General features: G+C 36.9%; 1 protein-coding gene across 1 annotated transcript; it reads right to left on the bottom strand.

Moving 5' to 3' along the window:
• Positions 1–2,678: 2,678 nt before the first annotated feature.
• Positions 2,679–26,905, bottom strand: WTAP (WT1 associated protein; the record flags this gene model as incomplete). The annotated part of the gene is made up of 7 exons (XM_081997038.1): positions 26,873–26,905; positions 26,723–26,778; positions 19,078–19,136; positions 17,203–17,330; positions 10,126–10,304; positions 5,156–5,310; positions 2,679–3,262 (listed from the first exon to the last, which is right to left on the bottom strand). Exons 1-7 carry the CDS (start codon positions 26,900–26,902, stop codon positions 2,679–2,681), a joined length of 1,191 nt encoding a protein of 396 aa, XP_081853164.1. The 5' UTR covers positions 26,903–26,905.
• Between the last annotated feature and the right edge of the window lie 228 nt (positions 26,906–27,133).

The raw sequence follows: 27,133 nt of genomic DNA on the forward strand, positions 1-27,133 counted from the left end.
AATATTACTGGGTTTAGCATTTATATATATATATTTATTATACTGCAATTCACTTATGCTTTGTATTAAGTGTTCCATGAAAGCAAGCCAATTATATGATGCACTTTGTTATTAACTGGTGCAGTTGCCACCAAACTTGGTGAACAGAGCACCCCAGCCTGCTTCTTTAGAAGACACCCTCTAAGCAGAGAATGACAAGGGGAATGGCTTACCTTGCCTTACAATTATTTTCCTTCAACAAGTTAAGATGACTTCTAGCCTGAGGGTATAATTTGTATTTCTAATTTTTTTAGCTCTTTAGCTAAGCTTTATTTTTTTTACTATTTAAAACACAATTACCACACACTAATTAAGATAATCTTTATATAAGTTTTAAGACATGAATGTCCTATAGTAACTGACAGATTTAAGTAGCAAGCTGTCACCACCTGAAAGCTACACATTTTTTTCAACCTTAGCACAATTAATAGCAAATAATGTAACTTCAAACATATTTTATGTCCTTCTAATTCCTTATACTAGGTGAAAGGATGTATGTCTACCATTTTCTTGGCCTGAGTTGCTTTCGTATTTCAGACTGAGATTTGAACCACAACCACAGATTTCCCCACAAGGCTTTTTACCAGCTGTATTAGCAGATAAAGCCTTTGATATAATCTATTATCAGCATTTTAAGCTTCTTACAAATATTATGTTCTACCATGTACAGGGTCCATGCACATACGGACATACTATGGATGATCAAACAATACAATACTAAGACCAAATATAAGTCACCAGCAACTACAGATCTATGTCACCATCAGGGATTTTTGTAAACTAGAAATTACTTCGGGTGCCAGATGCTGGTTAAAAAAACCACTTTTTTTATAGATACTTGTCACTTCCCTTTCATGCATCCAACTGTTTAATAACTATTTTTCAGGCAGTGAAGGCTAAAGTAATGTTCAAAAAAACAACCAGGTATCACCAATGGAATTTACGCTCCAGTGACATCTACTAAGTGGTTTTAATACATTTAAGTGAACCCTATGAAATTAAAATAGCAGCAGTACATGGACTAGCATGTTTCTAACAGATGACAGTAACTAGTAATATTTTAATTACATCCATTTGTCTTGGACAATTCTACTGCAGATGCTAATTCTCATAAAATGTCACTTAAAAACAGTACCACAGAAACCCTTCTATAATTTAGGAATTTATAACAACTGTGTAAACTTGAAGCAAATTCAAGTATGTCCTAGAACCTTGGAGACTGCTTTCAAACAGAGCCTCACTGTTTCCACAGTGAACTGCAAAACTATAAGCTATTTACTATTGTTTTAGTGGCTACATGAGATCAATTTATTAGACACTTGTTAATTACAAGATTCACAGGTAGAAAAATGTTACAACTGGACTTAAGTCTACCTGTAAGTATACTGCTAAGTACTTTTATTTTCCCTTTGAACAGTGCTTGAAAGCCAGTGCTTTTTCATCTCCTTGCTTAAGTGCTACCATCACTAAACTAGTGGATAGGAAATTATCACCAGAAATTCAGCTTCTGAGAACTTTGTAACTCACTGCTACTGAACAATCAACATATGCTTAATTGAAAGTAATTTTTTCATTCTCTGCACCTGTTAAGAAGCCAGTTCCCTTAGGTAGGCATTTAAAAACAACAGGAGCTGTATTTGGTTTAAGAGGCCGAATTCCTAACTTCTTAAAGTTTTGTAGTTTAATTTGTGTATTTACCTGTTGGATACTTCTAGCTTTTTTTTTTTTTTTTAATCTTTCTAAAAGCCAGGTTCCAACTGTAAGGTTTACTTTTATTAACTTTCTCTCTTTTTTTTTTGTCTTATTGCCAATAAGGATAAAACCTGCAGAATAAGCACTATCAGGCTGGCCTGAAATTAAAAGGATAGTACACACCTGTAACTTCAGGTATCTGGCATAAGCTGTATCAGATAGGACTGACACAGGAACAAATTCAGTTAAAGCAAGTACTGTAAATACACTGCATACAAATAAGCCATGTAAGCCAATGCAGAACAATGAGGAAATTACATTATTAAAAGTTTTTATTTAGGTTTGGTCAGTACAGGTAAGATAATATTGGAGTCACAGAGCAATATGCATAAACAAGATACAACAGTTCTTAAAAACTGAGTAACTATGCACACAATTCATAAACATTCGGTCACCTAAGGAGAAAATGCACAGATGTATGGTGGGAAAAACTGTAATTAACACTGAAACTACTACAGGACCCCTTCAGTAAGTCCATCTTTTAGTGATAAAACTACTGTACTGGGCAAACGTGGCAAACCCACAGCTATTATGACAACTCTTGAAGGTGGTGTAAGTATAACAGTATGAGTAAGAATGCCCTTACACAGCACAGGTTCTAGATATACACAGATTTGTACAGACATCATTTATGTTAACTTTATGGAAATAATTTCCATTTCAACTTCACATTAACTCATATAAAAATAACTTGAGCTACACAAACGTCCTTTTAGCAACATTCAACGTAATTAACTGTTAAAATTTCCAAAGTGGCAGAGGTATTGAAGCAAAAAGAAACCCACAAAAAGGCAAAATTGTGACAAGTATGCACTAATTTAAACGGCTTCTGGACAGTATCCTCTCCCAATTTAAATGACACTGTATAAAAATGTTGCAGAAAAATGTTACAAAACTGAACCCTGCACATTTACACTGGAGTCCAAACCATTCTGGACATGACGAGAACCCACAGTTCTGTTACCTTTCATGCTCACTGTTTTCTCCTCTTGAGGATCATGATTGGAGTCTGTGTCATTTGAGTGGTGAGTGAGAGAGTTTTCACTGCCAGTGGGAGAGTCTACACTTTCATACCCAGTACCGAGTTGGTTTATGTAGCTACCACTTCCTCTACCAGTTCTATCTTCAGAGTGGTTGGACAGCTTATTACCATTCCCTGGAGAAGCCGGGAAGTCATCTTCCGTACTGCTACCCTCCCTATAAAATCCAGGCCCAGACGTCCGCTGATGGGAGGAGCTACCGTTGCTTGGTCCATTTGCCAGACGGCTGCAGTCTTTCCCCACAGCCTCTCCCTGGTCTGTAGGCTCAGAAGATGGAGTCCTGCTGGTACCTGGGTTGGAGGCCTGGGACTGCTGCTGCTGGTACTGGGCCAACTGCTGGCGAGTCTCCTTCAACTGCTGCTGAAGAACTAGAATGGTACTCTGCATACCCTCTACCTCCTCATCAAGCTGGATGATGAAGTCATTCAATTCTATATAAAGAAAGCACATTTGTTGCAAATACTTAATAGCCCGTATATAGCTTCAATCTCAGACAAAAAAATTAAAATCCTTTAACATTTTATGCTGAAATTTTTTCAGACTTTTTTTCAGGCATCAGGTATGCACTGGTTTTGATACTCTGCCTCTGAAGGAGGAAATACTTAACTATCATCTACATACTTTTTATACTGCTACTCAGAATATATGAGAGTAAATTAGTTTCTGGGCAAGAAAGGAGGATATTTGGAAAACAGCTCAATTCCAACAATTAGTATTTTGCAAGTAGATCCTCATGTGTCTACTTTTACTCAAATATAAAACCTTAGCAGAAATACTGCAAAAGTGACCATGAACCACATCTGTATGTAACAGATCTGAGTAACTGCAAAAGCCTATTCAGTGACAAAAAAGATTTTAGTCACATTTCAAGGAAGTTTCAGCTCTTAGTGTTTTTAATCCTTTAAATCCTGCATAACGGCACACTAAAAGACTTTACCAACAAAACTTAACTAATTCCACAGGGTGTTTTAGTACTTATGTACCAAGAAAAAGGATTTTACATTTAGGACTGCATTTTGCAGCAAAACAAATTTGACCTGAGAACAGTGAAAGAAACCCCAACTCCCTCAGTCCTCAACTGCACTGTTGATATGACAGAGCAAATAAGATGCAAACTGCTTATATAAAAATTCATGAAATTAAACTGTTCTTGCTGCTATGGAAAACAATTATTAGGAAAACTGCTATTGCAGGATTATCATCACCTGTGTTCATATTGGGAAGAAGCAAGAGGGTCTAAAGAACACAGTTCTGGAGCTTACTTTACTGTATTCAAGAGCAGAAATCTTTAAAGAATGTCCACCCTTGCTTCAATTATGAACTTTATAAACTTACATGAAGTGCATTATCTAAATAGTAGTTAAGAAGCAAAAGGGTAACCATTCCAACAACATGTAATTACAGAAATAATCATTTACCTTAAGAATTCTAGTTATTATGTATTATTTTATACTGCTATTTTCTCAAAAATATGATGGTGGGAGAATCTATCCTTAAAAATACAGGATATGTCAGACTTAGATAATGCCAAATCAAGTCTATGCTATCTTACAGACTTCAGCTGTAAAACAAAAACATACCTAGGTTTATATGGTATCTAAATAGCTCATGTCCCAAGACTTACTGTAATAATCAGATAACCTACTCTGTAACACTCTACCAAAAATACCACTGATCCTCTGCAGAACTCTCAACTGAAGATTTTTTTAAAATTTGCATTTTTCCCTCCATTGAAATTATGCAAGAGGTCAGAGTTTATACGTAATTTAGGTTTACAATGCTGTAAAATTTGGACTGTAAACACTAATGAGATATTTTAGTTTACCTGAGTTACCCAAGGGAAAAAAAAAAAAAAAAAACAACCACAAAACCAAAAGCTATTATTCTTAGGCATTGTTAAAAAGTTGTTGGTTTTTTAAAAATAATTTCAAAGTAAGTCAGAGTTAACAAGCATTCTGTTCTCAGTAAATGCTTAGCTTCATGCAACATTAACAGTTTTCGTCTTACCAATTCACCAGTAACGTGCAGTCTAAACATTCCTTATTAAATAGCAAGGCCTACAGTACAAAAACCTGCAATTTCAAAGTCAAACGCTGCATTACTGAAGCTGCAAATCCCACCAGTCCCCAAAAATTAAGTTTGTATTTTTTTAATTTTTCTTTTTTTTTTTAATTAAAACTACCAGTGAAGAGTTACATCTGTCATATTTTAGTCAATATTGCCCTTCCATTCTGGCAAAGATGGTTTTACAGTATGTGTATCATCAGGAAGTTAAACTAGCAGAAGTGCAAGGCAGCTTCCATTCTCTTAAAAAAATCCCTTACCATCCTGACTGCTTTTAAGTTCCTCACTATATTTCTTCTGTAAAGCCAACTCTGCCTCAAGCTGTGCAATACGTCCTTGGGACAGCTGCCTTCCAAGCTCTTGATTCTCCTGGATAAGCATTCGACACTTCGCCATTAACTTTTTGCCTGTTTGGCTGCAAAGGAAAGAGCCATCTATCACAAAATGAATATAAAACCTTCAGTAATCTTCCTCAATCACAATTACAGACAAAAAGGAGATGCAATTTCTGCATGTCACAATTCAAGGAACATTATGTCTCAACATAATTGTCATAGCAGAAAGTCTCCCTATAGTTACCACGTGCTGTTCCAATGCCAGTTGATCTTCTGTCGCTGTCCCATAAAGTGGAAGGCAAGTTTTATTACTGCAAATACGAATAAGCATATTGTTCTTTTTTTGATACCAACATCTGGATTATCAGTATGCACAATCTTGCATGTGCTAATTATCAATGGATTTAAATATTTGATTAAAGATGTGCCTTGTAATGCAAAACATCAAGTACTGCATAAAAGTTACACACGTAAACTGAATCAAACAAAAATCCTTGTTCATTTATTGTACTAGTAAAATTTAATTATTAAATTTGAGTGAAGAGAAGACAGTTGCCTGGGGGGAAATATCAAGTCCGATGTTGATCTTTCATAGTGACATCCTTTTTCTTTAAAAGTCTTAGTCATTCAGTTAAATGTTGACCAGGTACTCTTGTTTAAAAAATTGTCTATTTTTCAACTCAAATTATGTATCTGCCAGTACTGTACAGAGTCTGTTTCATAATTCCTATGGTCAGCTTTTCCTAAACACATCTTGCATGGTGAGGAGAAAGTAAGATGTAATTAAAAACTGGAAGGAGTATGTTAATCTACTTCCTTTAGAATGACAGATTTCAGAACATGAGTAATGATCATCAGGATGTCCAGTTTCTGAAAGAAATGGGAAACAGGCAGGAAAAAATATTTTGAACTGACAAGATTTTCTTTACTAAATGGGTAACATCAACACATCTTTAATCTTCACGATAAAAATTGCACTGTAAAGCATTATAGGAAGTAGTATGCAAATTAATATATAGGCAATACAGCTGACTCCATAAAAGAGAAAAATTAAAGTCCTTTAAGACTCTTGGTCTGCCCAAGTCAGGCTAGCAACCACAAACAGTTCTCCTTTTAATAGGCTCAGCAACATAATGAAGCTGTCCTCTTTTCTACAGAAGTGTAAGCTCTGCCAAAAAAAAAAGCCAACCCAAACTTGAACAGGTTTATTGTGAATTCAATGGCAGGATTTGCATTACTTTTCAAGACCAAAGAAGGTCATTTAATTTTTTTTGTTTGTTTGTTTGCTTTTAAACAAGTGACAAAGATTGAAAGAATTTCTGAGGATTAAAAAAGTAGAACAGGAAATTTCTGCTACAATTCACAGCCACGGTTCTCTCCTGCAACCAAAATACCCAACCAAAAGAATTTAAAATAATAATTTCCTTATCAACTACCTTTTAAGCATTCAAGCCTTAGACAACTTTTAAGTTCTGCCAGCTCTGCCCCATTTAACATTTTCCGACTGACTCTCACAAATCTTTCAGATGGGCTGCTCCAGAAGGAATCTGGCTGTGTAAAGTCCTGGAAGCCTGAAACTCTGCTAAAGGCAGCAACCTGTTTTCTTTCTTGATGTGATGTCCAATGCCAGGTCCTTGAAGTTTAAATTGTGCTGACCTAATACAGTCCAAGTCGCACACTTAAGATGCAAGTTTCCTTAGAGATGTTCATTCTGTGTAAAGCAGGACCACTTTGGAGGATAACCAATGTGACATATTCCAAAAGTTATTAGGCAGACATGCAATGATTTTTAGCCATTTGCAAATTCCTGTTACTATATTCATCATCACTACAAATTGAAGAAGTTCACAATGCTTAAGTCATTTAATGCTCTTCTCTTCACAAAACAACATCAAGTGTAGAATTAGCAAGTACCAGTTACCTTGGAATTGGGACAATTTTAGAATCCCATTAATTTCTTCACATTAACTCCTGCCAAAATGTAAAATGTTTATTACCTGTATAGAAATTTGCATAGTTACCTATAATGCTATTTCTTCCCCTCAGAATTTTTCCAGATGTTCTGAACTAGTATGGCACCAAGTAACATCCCCTTGCAATTTACCAAAAAGGCAACACATGCAAGAATATAAAATCCAGTAACTATTAAAGTAACTCCTGTTAGCTGTAAAACTAAGTTTGGCATTGTTCTCACAAATCCTCTTGAACATACATGCAACAAAACCTGTAAGAATATAAGTGGTTAAATTTCAGAAGACTAGTGTTTGTTGTACTAGGCTTATTGCAAATGACATTTCTACTAATTTTTAACCCAAGTGTATATTCTACGTTTAATGATGGTTGAAATGGTTTAGCATAGCCATTCCTTTGATTACATGCACTTTTATTTCTCCCTCCATACATGAGCAATGATTATGCTGTACATCCTTATCTATGCTTAAGGCCCAGAACTAACACCGCTTAGGGTTGCGGTTATCATGTTACCCTAAGAACACCAGTTAGGGACCTGAATAGGAGCATCAGCTCATTCAAAAACTAGGTCAGATGCCCTGAAATGAGAGTAGCTGCATACAACGATGGACAATTAAAGCAACTGGGGTGGGGGGGGGGGTGGGGTTGGACACAAAAGGATGCAGAGAGAATGAAAAATCCTCTAAATACTTTACATGAGTCATCATTTCTTTACCTTTTCAGAAGTAAAACTCAATAAAATCTTAACCCAATTAATGAAGACAGCCTCAGTTATTTACCAGAAAGTAACTTTAGTTTTCTGTATTCCAGCTACTGCATGTATGAATTATACACATTCACACCACTGACTTAAAATTATCTGATGCATATTAGGGTATGTTGTAGCTACAGAAATAACAACATTTTCTTTTGATATCTTTGCTTGAAAGAAAGTGGTAAGTTATTTGTCTCTCCTCAGCTGTACACACATTTAGAGCCTGAGGACTTAAGAAAACAACCAACCTGTATCTAAATGTATTAAATAATTTTCTGAACTCCAAGTTAAACAAGCAATCTGCATGGCATGCCTCTATCTGCACATTATAGTGAGCTTTACAAACGGCTTGGTAAAACATTAACAATTTATTAATGCAAGTCTTACCTCTGTTTTGATGCTAGATCATTAAAATCTTAGATATTGCTATAACAAAATCATTCCAGATGTATATCACTTTTAAAAAGGTAAAGTTTTGCTGTAGGTTTTTCTTTTGCTGTTAAATCATTACTCATGCAAAAAAAATAAACCTGCATAAGTACACTATTCTTCGATCCCATATTAATCATCTGAAGCACAAACAGTTAAAATACTTCTGATTTAAAAATATGTAAAGCCATCTTAATAAAAGTCATCAAAACAGTTAGAATACATCACCTTCTGTGACAGCTGGATGTCTTTTTTTTTAACTTAAAACTTAATTTTCTAGGATCAGACTGAGTCATAAAATGTTGCCGAACTGTTTTGAAAATCAAAACCTCAGATCACTAAATAGAACTCAATTGGCTAAGGAAAAAAAACAAACACACAAATGCTATACCAAATCTGCATTTTGCTTTACACACCTCAGACATGCACGCCCAACTGTCCCGGATCGCTACTCTTACAAGTAACTTGGGACAACAGAACAGAGGCATTAATAAAGTAGCAAAGGCTCCTTTCACTGATTCCACCAAGGAAAATGCATGCATTTAAGTTTTTTTGGTTTGTTAAAATACTGACTTTGTTTTCAGAGAACGAGACAATGCAGAAATAACAACCTGTTTCATTCTCGTTCATCCCAGGAGTTTCACAATACAACAGTATAACCAGTAGTGTTCCTTGAACTATATATTACAACTATTTCAAGGCACATTTTATATAGAAGTGCAATACAAAAAAAACAGGTGTACAAAGGAATAAAAACACCCCACCAACACTGAAGACAGTTGCCATTGTGTGCCTTCTGTATTGAGCATTTGAGATCAGTTTTTAGTATAGATCAAAAAAAATTCTCATTTCTGCATGAAAACATGCAGTGAAGTACTCATCACAACCAGTTTTTCTTATACATGCTAGTTGTGATCAAATATATATTGCTTCCAACAATTTTAAACCTGCAATTAGATAGAATGTACATTTTTGTACAGTCCTAATTTTGAGGCATCCACAGTATTACCAACCATCCAGAAAACAGTTCATTATTTAGCAACATTGACTTAAGGCTCCGTCAAGTGCTAGAGAGCCCAAAGGCTAAACAGTCAAATGTGTACACTACCACTGTTGTGATATCAAATAGCACTCTCATGGCTATTCAAAACTGGTTAGCAAGTAAACTCTTTAACGCAAAATTCACCTCATCGAGTTTTGACCCAGCAGTTCAGTGAACAAGCAGGAAGTCCACAGTCTTATTGGCAAAACTGACTTACAGTGTCTCTAAGTCACTAGGCTTAAGGTTAAGAGCGAAGCATATTCCACTTCTACATTTTACGGGAATTTTACATGTTCAATTCATGATTTATAATCTCTAGGTTCTCTCCTCCAAACTGTCTGTAGACACAGTGTGCCACAGACTTAAGACTTCTGTTTCTCCCTCTATTTTCTTCAAATAGAACAATTTTGCAAATGTCTACATGTTCTAGAAAAGATTTTTTTTCGAAGATGGCCATTTCTTCAGAATAGTCCGACGCCGTCAGGCCTCTGAAGCAAAGGGGGAGAAAAAAGCTGAAACACAAGGTTCATCTGGTAAGTTTTACATTAAGCATTACAAGCTGGACAGTATAAAAATGTGGCTTTTGCCTCAAAACGTCTGAGTCTTGGTGTGGAAACGAGTACTTGGCTGTCCCACCATAGCATTCTCGTAGTGGGACTGTCAGGGAAGTCTTGACTGGGGAGTATTTGTTTTGTTTACCTATCAGGCGTAAATTTCCAGGCACTCAGTTCATTTTGGGCTTGTTCCAGTTTGTCTTTAGTCTGTTCCAGTTCACCTTTCATTTTTAGGAAAAACAAGTTGATGGCTGGGTCCACCATTGTTGATCGCAGTTGGGCAACACTAGGCTGCTGGACTTGCTTGAGGTACTGAATCTGATTCTGCATAAAATAAGAAAAAAGGACTGTTATTCATACAACACTAAATACAATTTTAAAGTAATGTAGATACAAATAAAAACAGTTCTTCTAAAGATAATATCAAGGAAGCTTGCCTTCTTTCAACACTGTAACCTGAAAACGGTAGCCTATAAATCACTTTTGCCCACCTGCACCCTATCAGTGTGCACATTCACACAATCCCCCATCCCACCACCTACCAAGCTTAAACTTTCAAGGCCGATTCCCACTCCAGACCACTTCAGGTTGTTTCTTACATTGTCAGTTTACATTTGCCAAAGCAATGACTGGAACATTAGAACACTCCCCTTCTTTTATATCTGCCTGCACTCTTTCGGCGGCAGGGGGTGGGGGAGCCAGAGGGGGAACTATATACAAGGAGTTATATGCTTAAAACATAGCTAATTTCCATGTGACTTCAGTGAAAGTTATTACGGAACATTACAGCTCATATTGACAACTGATATATTTAAGCAACTACTAAAATGTTGTGGGGTTTGTTTTTTGTTTTTTTGGGTTTTTTTACAAACTTCTAAGTTTTTCTCCAAATGCAATAGTCATTTATGATGCAAGTTTGCATATTTATTTTTGAAACAAAATAATTTAGAAATATTAACATCGATTAAACAGATTTTGGTCGGATTTGATTCTCTTGAAATAACCACAACCCAAAAGACTTGTAATTTTATCATTTATCACCCAAAAGACTTACAACACAGTCAAAATTTCAGAAGTAACTGCGAAAGGACTTCTTTTAAATATAGCATTCGTTAGTCAAAACTTGTTTGTACTTAAATAGGATTAACTTTTTAAAAAGTTTCTTATATTTTAGTCCCATCATAACAGACAATCTTAAAATATACTAAACAGTATGTGTTTACAATCCAGCTAATCAATCACATCAGCCTACAGAGAGCGTTCATTCCTAAATTCAATTTATTATGCTCCCTGTATCATGCACATTTCTTAATCAGCAAGAGATGAACAAAATTACATGAGATTAAAAAAGAAACATTAATTGGAAGTTCGGGGTTTTGCCTCCTGCTGCACACACATTCTTGCAACCAGACTTGATAGCAACAGAGTTTCACTGACAAACAGTACAAGGCATCACTGGCAAAATGGAGGGAAAGAGAGTCTCCCTCCGTACTTTGTTTTATGTACGACAAGCAGCACAGTCAAATGCACTGTCAGTTTAACCATTTTCTTCTATACACCATTACTCTGTTACGGAATCTTTCTCTTCACCATTACTGTGTAAAGTGTAAGTACAAACATTCTATTTACCTTAAAAATGTGAAGTAGTGACCTCAGTCACTTCTTGATTGAGGACAACATGTGTTTCGCTTTATGTATTGTTAAGTAGTAACAATTTTTGGATTTTTATTTCAAGAAAGTGAGTTTAAAGGTATTGAAATAACAAAATATTTCCATTCACTCCATATTAATTTGGTATAATAAAAATAAAATTCCTTAGCTATTTAAAAACAAAACCCCAAAATAACCATCATTAAAATTTAGACAAACACTTACACTTCCAGAAAGAAATATAAAGGGAATAAAGCACTGCATAAAAATATTTTCAAGAAATAAAAGAACTCAAGAACCCACCTACAAAACACTACTTAGAAACAGGAAGTCCAAATTAAGATTATCCTAATATTTCCTGGATGGCATTTTAGCCCCACGGGTCCTGTGCCTCACTGAATGCACAGAATATTGCTCACTGAATAAAGATCTATTTAATTTATTGTTACTGATATACCTTTCCTATCCACTCAACTTTCTGACACTCACACTACTGGAAGTATTTCAACAACCTGTCAATTCTTCGTGAGGGTTAGCACTAGTAGATGGCAAAACAGCTAGTTTAACAGATGTGTGCACACATACAGACACTCCAGCTGGCAATGTATTCCAAGAATATAATTATGCTGCAGCAACATGGTTCCCAACCTATTTTTAGACAGGCATCATTACAGAAAAAAACAACCATGTTCCTTGTCTTACCTAGGCCCAGATCCCTCCCTCTTCTACTGCCAGCCCAAGAACTGTAACAGACTCCTTGGACCAGTAGCACAAAGAATTGTTGCCACCTGCTCCACACTCATGCCAGAATGCACTGAAATGCTCAAGAGGACCCAGCTGATTCTATCCAATGTCAGTTACTTAACAGTCTCATTTGGGTATCTCTAGCTCATGCTCCTAGGCCAAGCAGAGAGGACTTGCACAGGCTCCACATAACACCTCAACTGTCAATCCTAAAACAGTAGTGTTGAAATAATTTATTTAAGCTCACTCCCTCCCCAAACTTAAAAGATTATTTATTCCTCCAGTTTTTCCAATTCAAATTTTCTCCATCCCCCAAGTGCCTTCTCCAGTTTTAACTCCAGAGTTCTCATCCATTGGGCTTTTCATCCACCCAGACCTAGCAACCTCTCCCAGTTATGACTGACTCCCAAAGCAAGCCGATACCTCTTAACCCTTCTTGCCTACTTCCTTATTCCATTCACCTTCCTGCTTAGCCAGTCCAAGCCTCCCATTCTTGCTCCCTCTAACCACTCTCTGGTACATGTCTCCTCCCACTGATACTCCAGGTGGTAAGGGGTGGGGAGCAGAAGAGTTTGCCTGCAGTCAGGACCAACTTCAGGCTAGAGCTGAATACACAGGAATGGTCATGTCCAAAGCCAGACCCCAAGACATGTCCACTCTAACACCTGAAATGCCTACTGGCTGTTCATATTCCCAAACACAAAAGCACACACTTGCTAGTATTTTTCAAATGCCCATCAGATGGACAAATAGGGACAAACAGAATAAAAACCTTGGTAACAGCTTTCTCTCTGCTCTGACCCAAGGCAGGAGACCACTGCAAGTAGTCTATTTAGTATAGTGTGTGTATAATCTACACATCAGGCTGTGTAGGGTTTTGTTTGGGTGAGTGTTTTTGTGTGGGTTGTTTTTTGTGGGTGGGTTTTTTTTTTTTTTAAGACAGACAATACCATTTTCAACCCCTCTGCTGGGGTTCTTAAGAAACAGTTGAATCCTTTCAGCTAAAAGTCCAAAGATATCCACACAGAACAGACTCTCCAACACTAACAGAACAGCGGTGCTTAAGAGAAAATGTAAGCAATCTAAATAAATACACCTATATAACCTTCTTATAAGGAAGGTATAATAGGAGGGAAGAAACTGCATATGAAGAAGAGAAAAAATACAGAGCTGTAACCTAAAACACAAGTAGGTTACTAAGAGTAATGACTATCTAGGTACTATAGCTCAATTGCACCCACAGGAAGCTTCCACTCATTGTCACCTGTTCACAGAAAATCTATTTGAGTAGCAAGTATTTCCAAATGCCTGTCTGCTTATTGACCTACAGTAGCTGTGCAATAGCTTGGGAGGGGGTTAAGACCTTTCCCTGAAGTAGCAATAACTTCATCACCAACTCTACCAGAAACAAAGCTTTACACAGAAGCAGTAGCCAGTACCTTACCTGCACTTCCCTAAGACCAGCAGCTTCTTTCACAGGGCTGTTCCTGCTAGAGGGAAGGTAGCCCAAGGCTGCTGCTGACAAAAGGGCACACGAGGTTATTGAACACCTAAACTTCAATCTAGGCCTTTAGTTAGTCACCCGAAACTATGCAGAGTAAGTCTGCAACACCAGTCAAGACTCTCAGTAAGCTCCTAGATCAGAAGAAATCCATATATTCTGCTGCTTGACTCTGCACAGATCACAAGAGAGAATGGAGCTATGCACTCAACTACCATCTTATTTCTTTAAAAAAAAAAAAAAAAAGTACTAAAACAGAACCAGGACAATGATTCTGCTACTGCTACTCTGACATGCACACCTACACTTTCAAGATGATGACTGGTGACTTTTATAAGCTGGAGTAGGTTTTTTTGTGTTTTATCTTTTAAAAAGAAATTTACAAATTAAAACAGCAACTAAAACAAAGTCTATCACAACTTATTTTAAAACAGAGCCAGTATATTTTAACTAGCAAGGTGTTTTACACATCAGTAAGCAGAAAACTCACTTATGTCTTATGTTAACTACTATCATTTGAATATGGTATGGCATTTTTAAGTTCTTTATCAATTTAAATTTAAATGTGACAAGTTTGTAAGTATAAAACATGTCCCAAAAATACATTAAGAGCAATATGAACAGGAAGCATTACATGGTAAATATTCATCTGCAGTTTTCAAGAAACTTGACACCATAGATGCTCAGCCTTTCTAATTAAGATGCAACAGGAAACATTAAATACTCACATATCAATAACTGCACTGGTATATTTTATGTGTAAAGATGGATTATAAAAAAACGGTTAACTATACTAAAAATAAGGAAAAGTTATTTTACGAACTAAAAATTAAACATGTCAAATAACTTATCATATGGTGAATAGTTTCTGTTCATTTATGAAATGATTTAGCAACGTATAGCTTCGCTTTGCATCTCATCCAACATGATTTATTTTGCTACTGTTACTTTAGTGGGAAAAAATACTATCTAATAATATAAAGCCAAGTTAGCTTCTAGAAGTTCTGGAGGACAAGTGCATTTAAACTTGAAAACACTGCTAATATTTCCATTATAGCTTTTACCCCCCTTCTTCCAGGTTGCATCTTCCTACCTCCATGCATTGTGGAGAAGATTACATCCTTGATGTTATTCATGTGTCAATACCTAGAAAAATATAAGCCACTTGGGGGAAGCGGGTGCTGGTTTTTTGTTTCTTTTTGGTGGGTTGTTCCCCACCCCCCAGCCTCCCCTTTTTTTTTTTAAAAGGACACTGAAATTAATAAAAACTCTTCAGAAGTTCTTCTGAAGATGTTCTGGAAAGCCAATGCATCACAGCTATAAACATCTATAACAAGGTGCAGCCAAAAATATTATAGTCTTTGTGATCTTGTCAAAATTCATAGTCTTAAATGCTCAAAATTTTTGTCTAACTCATTCTTTTAGAAATAGGGAGGAAGAAAGGTGAAAATAGTGCACACAAAATTAGTTTTGGTGAAAAATTTACTTTTTTTTCCCTTTAGTATTTACTGTTTCAGCTATATGCTCTGAAGTTCACAAGAAAAAAAAAATCATTTATTAGTGCTGCTCCTCATAGCAGAATTTATCAGTAAAGCTAACAAGATAAGCAGGATCGATACAGTAGTCTTACTACAAGGGAAGTGTTGCAGTATAGTACCAGATCTTCATTAGCATCCTGGGCTGCATTAGGAGGAGTGCTGCCAACAGGTTGAGGGAGGTGATCCTTCCTCTGCACTCAGCACTGGTGAGATATCTGGGGTATTGGGTCCAGTTCTGGGCTCCCCAGTACAAGAGAGACATGGACATATTAGGATAAGGCCAACAAAGGGCCATGAAGATGATTAAGGGGTTGTAGCATCTGACATACAAGCAGAGGCTGAGCATGCTGGGGCTGTTTCAGCCTGGAGAAGAGAAGGCTCAGGAGGATCTTAGCAGCGTGCATAAAAACCTAATGGGTGGCCAGGGGGGGAGAGAGGCGGGGCGGAAGAGTAAAGAAGGCAGAGCCTGGCTCTTCTCAGTGGTGCCCACTGTAAGCACAGAAGACAATGGGCACAAATTGAAACACAGGAAATTCCACTTCAACATAAGAAAATGCTTTTTGTTGTGACAGTGGTTGAACACTAGCACAGGTCACCCAGAGAGGTTTTAGAGTCTCCATCCTAGGTGATGCTCAGAACATGACTGTGCACAGTCCTTAGTAACCTGGTCCAACTGACCCTGCTCTGACCAGGTAGGTTGGACTAAAACTGCAAGTCCCTTCCAACCTCAGTGATTCTGTGGTTCATTTTTTGCCACTACAAAGTAAGCTTTTTACCCTCTTTTTTTCCCTTCATACCAGTGCTTAATACAAACTAAAGTCATCTTACGGTCTGAAGGGCAGTGAAAATAACACGTACAGAGTTAAGTGTCATACTACTATACCTGACAGCTCTGAAAACCTACAGGAAAAAAAGACAGGAATGCTAAAAGAAAGTAACAGGAAAGCTACAATACTAGTTATTAGTTTTGCACAGAGCTTGTATTCTTCGTAAGAGAAGCTCTCAGGAGTATATTACAGAAACTAGCAGTAAGAAGCTTTTTACAATCTTCTCTCAGGAACCACCAAATTAAAGGAGATGAAAGTTATATTAAGAAGGTAATCCAAAAAAGATCAAAAGTCCAAAAGTGGTATAAGACAGTTTCAAGAAACCAAAACCAAACAGAAGAAAACAAAGTCATAAGAAAACCCACAGAAATAAAGGGAGGAGAAACAGAGAACAGCAACAACAAGAGTATTCAGGACAAAGAACATTAGAAACCCCAAGAAGCAGATCTACCAAATTTCAGAAGAACCCCCTCTGAACAAGTCAGTAGCTCAGTCAGCCAAACGGATGCGGAAGCTTACAAATACCTTGTCATCCAAATCCAACATAAAAACCAGCCTAAATCCTCCGAAATGAAACCCAGTAAACTCAGTCTTACCCTTACGTTACAATTTGTTTCTGCATCCAATGATAGTCAGAAGTAGTATTTTTTTGTAAATATGCACTGGTAATAAATGCTAGAAGTAAGCAAGCATGGCTCACGCACGAATTAGCTTGGTCCGGAAGCAAAAGTACTTCCAAGCACAATTGTCACTGAAAACCAACTGAAATAGCTAACATTAAGAGAAGCAAACTTTAAGAAGTGATCTATACTAATTCAGTGAAAGTGTAAGTACCCTGCCATTTCTTTAAGCACAGAAAACGTGATGCTATAGATATACAAAAAACATAGCACATGGGTACTAGCTCAAAAGCTGACATTCCTGTAACAATCTGAAAACACTTATCCTCTTTAAATACTTACAGTACACTCTTGCATCTCCTGTTCCTTAGTTGCCAGCCTCATCACCAGAATATTTTCTCTTCGGGCAGACTCTTGCTGTTGCTGTTTCAACTTCTCTTCAGATTCTCTCAATCCCGTCACATCATTAGCTAATAAAAGCAATAAAACACAAAAAGCACATGTTTTATAGCATCCCCTCATGAACAGTTTTTAAAGACAGCTAAAAGAATCTAAAAACCAAATTCATAAACAGCACAAGAATCATAAATAAGCATGACTATAATAAGTGTAACTATAATAAGCATAAGTAAAAAAAAAATCAAAATATGATTAAGTATTAGAAATGCTTGACAACAGTTGGTTTTAAATACATCTTTCTGATCCTTCCTTAAGACTTACTAAACTTTTGAAATATTTCCATGTTTATATAGGGAATAACTTTTAAATTGCTTGCTTAATGTACTATTACTACTTGCAGTTTTAAACTTGGGAAGTTGGAACTGTCCTGGTATCTACAAGAAATGCTGAGGAGTGTTGGGGAGGAGGGGAAGGCTACACTGGCAAAAAAAATGATCAAAAATTATTGCGGTCGATCCTTACACTGGTCATAACACTCCATGAATAAACAGAGATATTAGAGAACTTCAGAAACAGCAGCTCACTCACAACTAGGATCCATGAACATTTATGATCCATGAACATTTACAAAGTTTATGTATGAAATACAAGAGAAGGTAGCACAGCATATTTCCTTACTCTAAACGGAACATGTGCAAGCAGCCTGATCCAAACAGTATACATTCACTCTGCTACTTGTCACGTATAAAATGATGAAAAGTTGGAATAATTAAGATTATTTTTTTCTAGGTACTTGAGAATGGTGGGCTGTAAATGTAAACTAAGAACATCACAAATCGCTTCAGGACAATATAATTCTTTGCAGATAATTCAGTAATACTGATTACCAATTTAGTGTTTCCAAAAGTGAGAAACTGGGAATGTTAAGACAACTTATTTATCTATGTTAGGACAGTTTGAGATTAGAATGAAATCAACTGCTTACATATGCTATATTTTAGTCTCTCCAGAACTCACACATTGTGGGATGGCAGTGGAAGAGGGATGTAACAACAGAAGGGACATCTGTTTGGACCGAGAGAGAATTGCCCTTCAAAATCAGTGGTACTAACTCTAGTATTTAGACTGAAAAGGTGAGTGGAAAACAGGAAAGACCCCATCTCTAGCTGCCAACTCAATTTTTAAAAGTGACTTAGGATTGGCGATTCAGTCACTTCTAGAATATATCCAGCTTTTCCCATTTGAGAGTAGGATGTTTTCCCATATTCTCTTTAGAAAAACTGAGGTACTGACCAAGTTTAAAAGATCATGTAAGACTGACAATCAAATAGTTAGTTTGCCTAATCAGATCAAACATTACCTGGGGACTCATTTTAGACCTTTACCTCCACAAACAATTCCCACTCTCCCATGTGGTTTACTGTGAGACTACTGAAGGCACAAACATTCATGGAGTATTTTGGTAGAGGATAAAGTCTCCTTTCTAATAGAAAAGTCTTGAAAATACACCTATTTGTGGTGTTATGTTTTGAAACTTCTCCCCCCTCCCCCCAAACAGTCTCTGTACAGATGGTCCTACAGATGAAAAACAGACTTTTTACATGCTGTTTAAGATCTGCAAAGGAAAACAAGCAGCTGAGAAATTTGGGAAAAGTTGAAAACTTGCACTGAAAAACACGGACTTTTTTCTGACAAATAACTGACACATAGATTATCTCTGATTTCTAACAGTTTCAGAAAGCACAGACATTACTTGAACACACTGCTTTATACAAACATTCAGGTAAATCGTGCCATTTTGAAACTTGGCTAACTTACAATTAAGGTCTGTGTACTTGCCCTCCAGAGCTTGCACATATGCTTCATACTGTTTCCACCTATTGCAGAGACAAAGAGAAAGAAGAATTTTCTGAAGCTCAGCTTATTAAGACATCTTATTCCTAAACTTTCAGAGTGTACATTCACACCACAATCAGAAAGTGTCAAGAGGTAATTACACAATTGCATAAAAAACAATTCCAGTTTTCAAAAAGGAGCTTTTTAATCATGGAGCTAGTTAAATCTACTTTACATCTCAAAAGGATAAAAAGGTAGCTGTGCACTACAACACTTAAAATTGACGTCTTAAAACTTACTATATTATTTTGGACAAACATTGGGATCAAACACTTATTACACAGTTATTTGTGTAAAGTACCTAAGATACATCTCATTCTCAAAGCAGAACAATTCAACAAAATTCTGTAACAGAAACCGTAATACAAAGACAACATTAACTCTGTTACCAAGTGAACAAGACAACAAGCAGAAGTGTATTACAATATGCTAGAATTCGCAGCCTAGGTTAACTTATACCAGCTCATTCAAATCAAGACCACACTCTGATTACATTCATCAACCAGACGCCAAACAGTTTAATAACTCTTTGAAGGCACGTTATCTAAGTGATTCATCCACAGTCAGAAAACCTCACACTTAAACAGCATTACATTTGATACAAACCATCAAATCAGTAGCAAATGGAAGTCTGCAGTAAATCTTAGCACAATATGCCTTACCAACAAAGTTCACAGGGTCGTGTTGGGGGGGGGAAGCTTTGTTTTTAAAGAAGTACTTTGCTCCTAACTATGTAACTTCCTCATGATGGTACAATTCCACATTATGAAACAAACCTATCTAATAGCTTACCGTTACAGAAGAGGAAGGTTTCTGTTCCCTCCTCCCAACTACCCTTTCTCCCTGACAACTATTTTATGCCAGACTCATCATAACTATTTTAACTCCTTAACCTACAACACCACTTTCTCAATCAATACTATAAAATCTAACTCCAGATTGTCTCTGACCGTGTAGTGAATTCAAACAGCTCATTAATGGGTCTAAAGAGCATCAGATCTGCACAGCAAGTGAGATCACAGCACTGGGAAAAGCAAAAGTAAGCACAAGATATTCTAGCAGCAAAATTTCTTCAGCTGAACATAAAATCATTGTGAATTAACTCTCAAGTTCTATAGAAAAGTTGTATAAATAAGTTGTATTCCCACTTAACTCTTAAACTTATCCTCTGCTCCAAAAAAAGAACATTGCTAGAAACCAAAGTTTCACTGTTTGACCACTAAAAGTTCTATGCTAGTTCAGATTTCAATCCCACAAAAGTAAAACTGAAACAGCTAAATAGCAAACCCAGAAAGAACGAACCTAATATTTACATGGAAGAATTACATGGAAGGAAAGAGGTGGTCTTCAAATACAGCTGCAGGATTACTTGACTTTTAAGTTAGTTCTCACAGCCTGAAAACAGTAATTTTGTCAAAATCATGACACACAACCCACCCTGCTGATAATAACAGCTATACAAAGAGCAAGTGAAATGAATACTGAAACACAAGTTAATTAGACATGGCAGACCACAACCAGGAAAAAAAAAAACACCACCACCCCCCCAAAAAAAAACAACCCACCATCACATGTAGCCCATGGTCACCAAGAACATCAGAGATAGAACAGAATCATAGAATCATTTAGGTTGGAAAAGACGGTTAAGATTACAGATTAATGTAATTACAGATTACATTAACCTAGCACACTCAAGTCCACCACTAAGCCATGTTCCTAAGTACCATATCTACATATCTTTTTAATACCTCCAGGGATGGTGACTCAACCACTTCCCTGGGCAGCCTGTTCCAATGCTTGACAACCCTCTCAGTGAAGAAATTTTCCCTAATATTCAATCTAAACCTCCCCCGGCACAACCCGAGGCCATTTCCTCTTGTCCTATCACTTGTTACTTGGGAGATGAAACTGACACCCACCTCGCTATAACCTCCTCTAACTCACCTCTCAACAACCGTTAGTATTTAAGCAAGAACTGAATTTCAGAAAAAGAAAACCCAGAGTGCACTAAGCCATGTCATGGATTTTTCCAGTCGTGTGCCTGTCAACTCTTCTAGAAACATGACTCAGAGTCACAGAACCATTAAAGTTGGAAAAGACCTTTAAGATCATTAAGTCCAACTGTCAACCCAACACTACCATGTCCACTAAGGTCAGCTGGAGTCAGCTGTCCCAGCTGTGTCACTTCCCAACTTCTTGGGCACCCCCAGCCTACTCACTGATGGAGTGGTACGAGAAGCAGAAAAGGCCTCAACTCTGTCTTCTGACATAATGTTTTGTCAAAAACCTGGGGAAGACTGTTGCAGCTCATCTTCAAGAAAGTTTACAAAATTGTACAGAATAAACTTGTGATCATCACACTGACATAGTCAGAGAGAAGTCTTCAACAATCAAGCCACCAGTTTTAATACTTGAACTTTTTCTACCACAGTAGCTTTACTTTCACACACATGCACTAGCTCAATTCTGCTGCTGCAGATCTCAGAAGCAATTTTCTCTTCTAGCAATTGAGCTGGTTTTCTCCTCACTTCAGACAAACCAGAAAGCTAGCAACTATAGAAACAATAATCAGAAGGCTTATTTTATGCAATTAGATTAAAAAAAAAAAAAATCATTAAAACAGACAATCAAATAGACTAAAAGCATCAAAACAAAAGGTGAAATAATAAAGTTTACAAACATTTGCATTAATGAAGCAGACCATTCTTATAAGTAACTTCGGCTCAGGAAAATAAGCAAAGATGTGTGATGTGTATATATTTTTGTAGTTGTATCAGTAATCCTGAGGACTAGCATGTCAAAATATTTACCAAATCTATCAACAAGATGGTTTCATTAATGTTCTTGAGAAACTAAGTTAAAGGAAGAAAAAGATTTTCTTATATATATACACACACATACTTTGACTAGCTTAGGTATTTCAATAACAGTCTTGTGATGGCCCTGATAATTTAGTTTTCACTTGTCTATTACCTGACTAAGACTTTAAACACCTTTTATATCTTCTAAGTTCTTAAGTGTCTTGTAGTAGCTCTCCTTGCTCAGTGCCTTTAATAATAAATTTTCCCAAACACTGTCTTTAAAGTTTATTTCACTCCGATTGTTTTCCCTTGTTTACGGCAGTAGCACAGATCATTAACAGAAGGAATTAAAGTGGAACTGTGATCTTTGAAAAGCTGAAGTTGAAGCTGTAGCTTCTTAAGTTACACCAAAGAAAACAAATAGGAAAATAAGGAACTGTGACAGAATAAAGCATTTTTTAAAAAAACGATGCTGAAGATCATTAACAATATTTTTAGTGCTTCAACTCTGAATATTGTTAACTCTTATCTGTTTATTATGTCTTCTGGTAGAGAAGACCAGATGATACTATAATCAAACAGTACAGTTGTAAAACTCTCTATTACCAGGTCTCAAATGACTGCATGAATAGTGTTTTGAGTCTGCCACACCATTCTCTAAATGAACAATTCTCACAGAGTCTCTTTTTACCCAGACAATAAAAGGGCAGTATTTCCAGATGCACAACTTTGGCCTTACATTGTACTGAATCCTCATGCACAACAGTTTTGCTTCTATCATTTTTTTCAGTAACATGGACTCCCAGCTGCTGACATGCAAGCCTGAGGTGAGCCTGCAGTCCCGTTACATCAATCTCACATGCTAAGTTTTCACACAGAGCTTGGAAGAGGTAACAAGGACAGCAAGTTCATGGAATGTTGTAAGGACTCCTTTGCTCAGTGATGGAGTCTCAGCCATGCCATGTTGAAACTAGGCAGCAGAAGCTGAAACTAATCTAGCAGTGGATGTAGCATCGCAGTACTGGAGTAACAACTCCAGTACAGTCCAACAATTCAGAGCCACAAGTCAACAAACAAGAAAAAAGAAAACAAGGCAAGTATGATCTGAGTTCCTCATTAGGCCTTACTGCTGTCAGGAACAGTTAGTAGAAGTCAACTCACAGATGTCATCATATGGCACAGAGTAGGTCTTTATTTTAGATCTAGTTAGAAGCTTTAATGCAAACTGTATCCAGAAATACTGTAATTCCCTGCATAAAACCATGCAACTTCCCCATAAGAAACCAGAGCACATTAAAGACCTCTGGTAAATTATGAAAGTTTCCATATCATAGCATTCCTAGAAGTTACATACTTCAAACATTTTCCAGATAGTTCACATTACATGCTCTCCAAGGAAAAGATTTTTGCCTCTAAACACATTCTAAATTTCAGTAAAAGAAACATGTTCAAAAAAACAGTAGAAATACAAACAGAAGTATTTTTCTCTGCCTGCTCCCCCCCCCAATGTCAAAATTAAAATTTGAAGACTGTTACTAGCACATCTTCATCTATAGGATGAAAGCATTTCCCTCCGGTAAACTTTTTTGCCTTCCTTGAAGATGATATATCCCTTCCACCAGGTTTCACCTACACATAATACCTGCGTTAAACTTTAATAGACATAGGTAAAATCAACACTTACAGTGATGTAAAAATCCAGTTTTCAGTTAAACTATTTAAGAATTTGCTCATATTCGCAAAAGCTTCTTTAAATCAACATGCAATTTATAGGAACTCACTGGCCAGACCTTAAGTCTGAAGCCTTTCTTTCCAAGATCCAAGAAAGGGAGAGTTCTCCCCTTCAGACAGATTTAAGAGATGCACTGGTTTAAGCAAACACGAGAGTTGCCTTCACCTCCTTGCCCCATATTGCCCCTCTGGTACATCTGTAGGGGCCTCAGGCAGCTCATCAGTGAACTCCATTGGGGAAAAAGACAAAGGCTGAAAGCCAGCTTTTTACTCCAATCAGTTTGGTTTCACTCAGTATCAGCTTCCTGATCTGTTTAGTAGTTAGTGTCAGTATCTGATGACTGAACACTGACAATCTGAAGAGCTTCACTAAAGTGCTACTTGGAAAGGCACTAAAGAACAGAGACAGAGCTGTACACAGAACTAGGAAGACAGCCCTGAATCTGATTTACATTCAAAGCGTCACAGCCTCACAAGAACTGGAACGTAATTGAGCAGCATTATGAAGGTTAGTTAATTCCCTTCATTCTCTGAAAATATTCAGCGGACTTCAAGACTCCGTGGCTTCAAAATACCTCCATGAACACCACTATTTTTCTTGGAGCACTCATTTTTTATGCTGAGCTTTGGGGTTCACCTTTTACCATGAACAAATAAGCACTTAGGAGGTGGGGCACACACAGCATTGCACCTAAGCCATTCCAAAAGTGACTGACTACATGTCCATGTTGATTCAAGTTCAGAAAAAGCACTCTATTTCCTCAGAACTGCTTGTGTAAATCACAGTAGTTCAATGTTTTACAGACTAACCACTAGGCTAAAGGGTGAGGGCAATACCAATCAGATTTTTAGCTATGATCCACAGAGCGCTTTGTTACCATGTTCTTGGCTCTTTCTTCACAGAAGCTCCTACACACTCAGTCAAGCTAAGTAGCTACCGCATTAAAGACGGGGGGGGGGGGAAGATGAAGGAAGATGAGTCCACAGCAACAACTAGTGAGACAAGCAGAAGTTCCCAGAAGGCCAGACTGAAAGGTTTCTTGTTGATCCTGCTCACTTTTAGTTAACAGAAGTTAAAATGAGCAAACCTAAATTATGTCCTTCATGGAAAAGAACAGTGAAAGTGATATTCATGGCACAAGAACTGGCAAAAAAGAATTAGTATTTTATACATCTGTATTTTATCAGTGCAATTATACAGCGATGATGATGTATTACCTAAAAGACCAAAAGCAGATTACATATGCCTGTATCTTAAAAAGCATTTGCCCTACCAAAGCATGTACCAAAAAAAAAAAAGAATTCCAAATCTTAAAAAACAATCCAGTAGCAGTCAACACATGCTTTTCTATGTCTGAAAGTATGAGAGAGGCCTTTGATTTTAAAATGATATACATAATGGTGTTATATTTTACTCCAACCTACAAACAAAGCAAGCAGTTACTGTAGCAGTTGCTAGGTTTACATGAAATCACTTACTATAAATCATTAAACATACATCCTATTCAAAGAAAAAACTGTTCATAAGACTGCTTAATGCAAACAAATAACATGGGAATGGCCAAAATGGCATTTAAGTTTCCACTTCTTGGTATAACGGGCAGTTATTCTCCTAAAATCCATCACATGGCCTTTGTGAGAGCAGAAGTTGCTTTGTCTACACTAAGAAGATTCAGTAGCAACACAGCCGTCATTAGCAAACTCTCTCCTGTCTCTTCATTAACACAGTTTAGCTGCTGACATACTTCACCTCCTTGGTGTACTCCACCACATTCTCACTTGAACTTGCTGGAAATGGATCTCTTCTACATTAGCAATTTATCATTGCAAGTTACAGAAACTGATTACAGCTGGAAGCCTTGGTTTTTTGTTTTCACACTATCAATCAGAAAGTGAATGGCACAGCAACTAGGCTTTGATACCTTTGACAGGAATTTTGTAGCTGGAACTAAGGACACAGCTTTACAGACTTAGGAGTTCACTATTCCCAGGGATAATCTTGATTACAGAAACTTTTTATAAAAAAGTTCACAAGGCCTAAACTATGTAACATCAAAGAAGCATTTCTTCCTACTGTTTAAACATATTATCCTTTACTACCCAAAAGACTAGATACTTGGAGAAAGCCAGAAACCAGTTTTAAACATATGGATGCAGACTATGCTGACTCCCTTAGGAAAGAGCTGTCACCCCACAAGAGGCTGGCAGGATAGTCTCCCCAGAAGAGGGAGTTACTGATCATACACATTAAGTCCTGCACTTGCATACTCATGTTTCTACACAGTTTAGTCTTTGTTCTATGAAATAGCAATATCCAACTTCAGAGATCCTAATAATGCTAGTAACTTACAGTGTACAAAAAGCCAAAAGCTAAAGTTTACCAAAATTCACACAAACTACTCAAGCAGATAACTAACACTAGGCATCTGTGTGTCATCTGTATCTCCTTGATTGCAAATCAGGAAATTGAGGTATACAGAGACAAGTGGCTTGGGTCAGTTCCTTTAAGCGTGTCTGTGTGACAGGATTGCCTATTATTTTTTCCATGGTGACACTTAGCTTTCTAAAAGGTGGAAAATATAGCCAGGCTCCTCTTTATGCAAGTTCTAGGCAATGAACAACTCATTTTAATATTTTACTGTTACTATCTGAACATGCTGAGAAGATGACTGCATGGACTAAGAAAATCTAAAACATATTGTTATGAATAAGAAGTTGACATTTTTCCGGTATTTAAAAATAACTTGTTATCTAGCAATGAATGTAAGCAACTGTATCTCCTAAAGTTGTAAATGAATACAAAAATACTCATGTATTATAAAATATTGTTCAGCATTTTGTGTCTTTGGAAAAATTGTTTGCCCCCCAAACTATATAGAAGAATACTTGAGACAAGAACTTTGCAAAAGAGCTATATCATGAAAAGGATAGTTTTTCAGAACAAGGATGCTAAAAACAGTGGAACAGGGAGCTCAAACATCTTCCATTAAAAGTTCACTAAAACGTTGAGATGGAAAGACTGCTTTTTACTTTACCTTAGGATGAGCTCGTCTCTAGGTAAAACCTTAAAATCTGCTTCACTAAGGCGAACCTATGGAGCAAAAGGAAAAGCACAACTTATAAAGCTGTCACGACTACCTGGGGGGGGAGGGATGGTGGGGAGTCACACATATTTTTAAACATACCTTCTTTGGGAGAGGTTCTTCATTCGTCATTGTGAACTCTGAATGGGGGGGAAAAAATGGAGTTTTATTTAGCATAGTTACTAGTACACATGAAATACTGAACAAGTCAGAAACTTGTAGCTTCTAGCCTTATTTTTTTTTAATTTGCAGTATTAGACCACTGAAATATCGTTTCCACATAATGCAGAGCCAGAGTACAAAACAACACTATGACAAGTTTGCTACTGTCATCTAGATACAGAGGCATTTTTTCTAAAAGTT

Source organism: Phaethon aethereus (genome assembly GCF_964289735.1).
Source record: "Phaethon aethereus genome assembly, chromosome: 3".
Lineage (NCBI taxonomy): Eukaryota > Metazoa > Chordata > Aves > Phaethontiformes > Phaethontidae > Phaethon > Phaethon aethereus.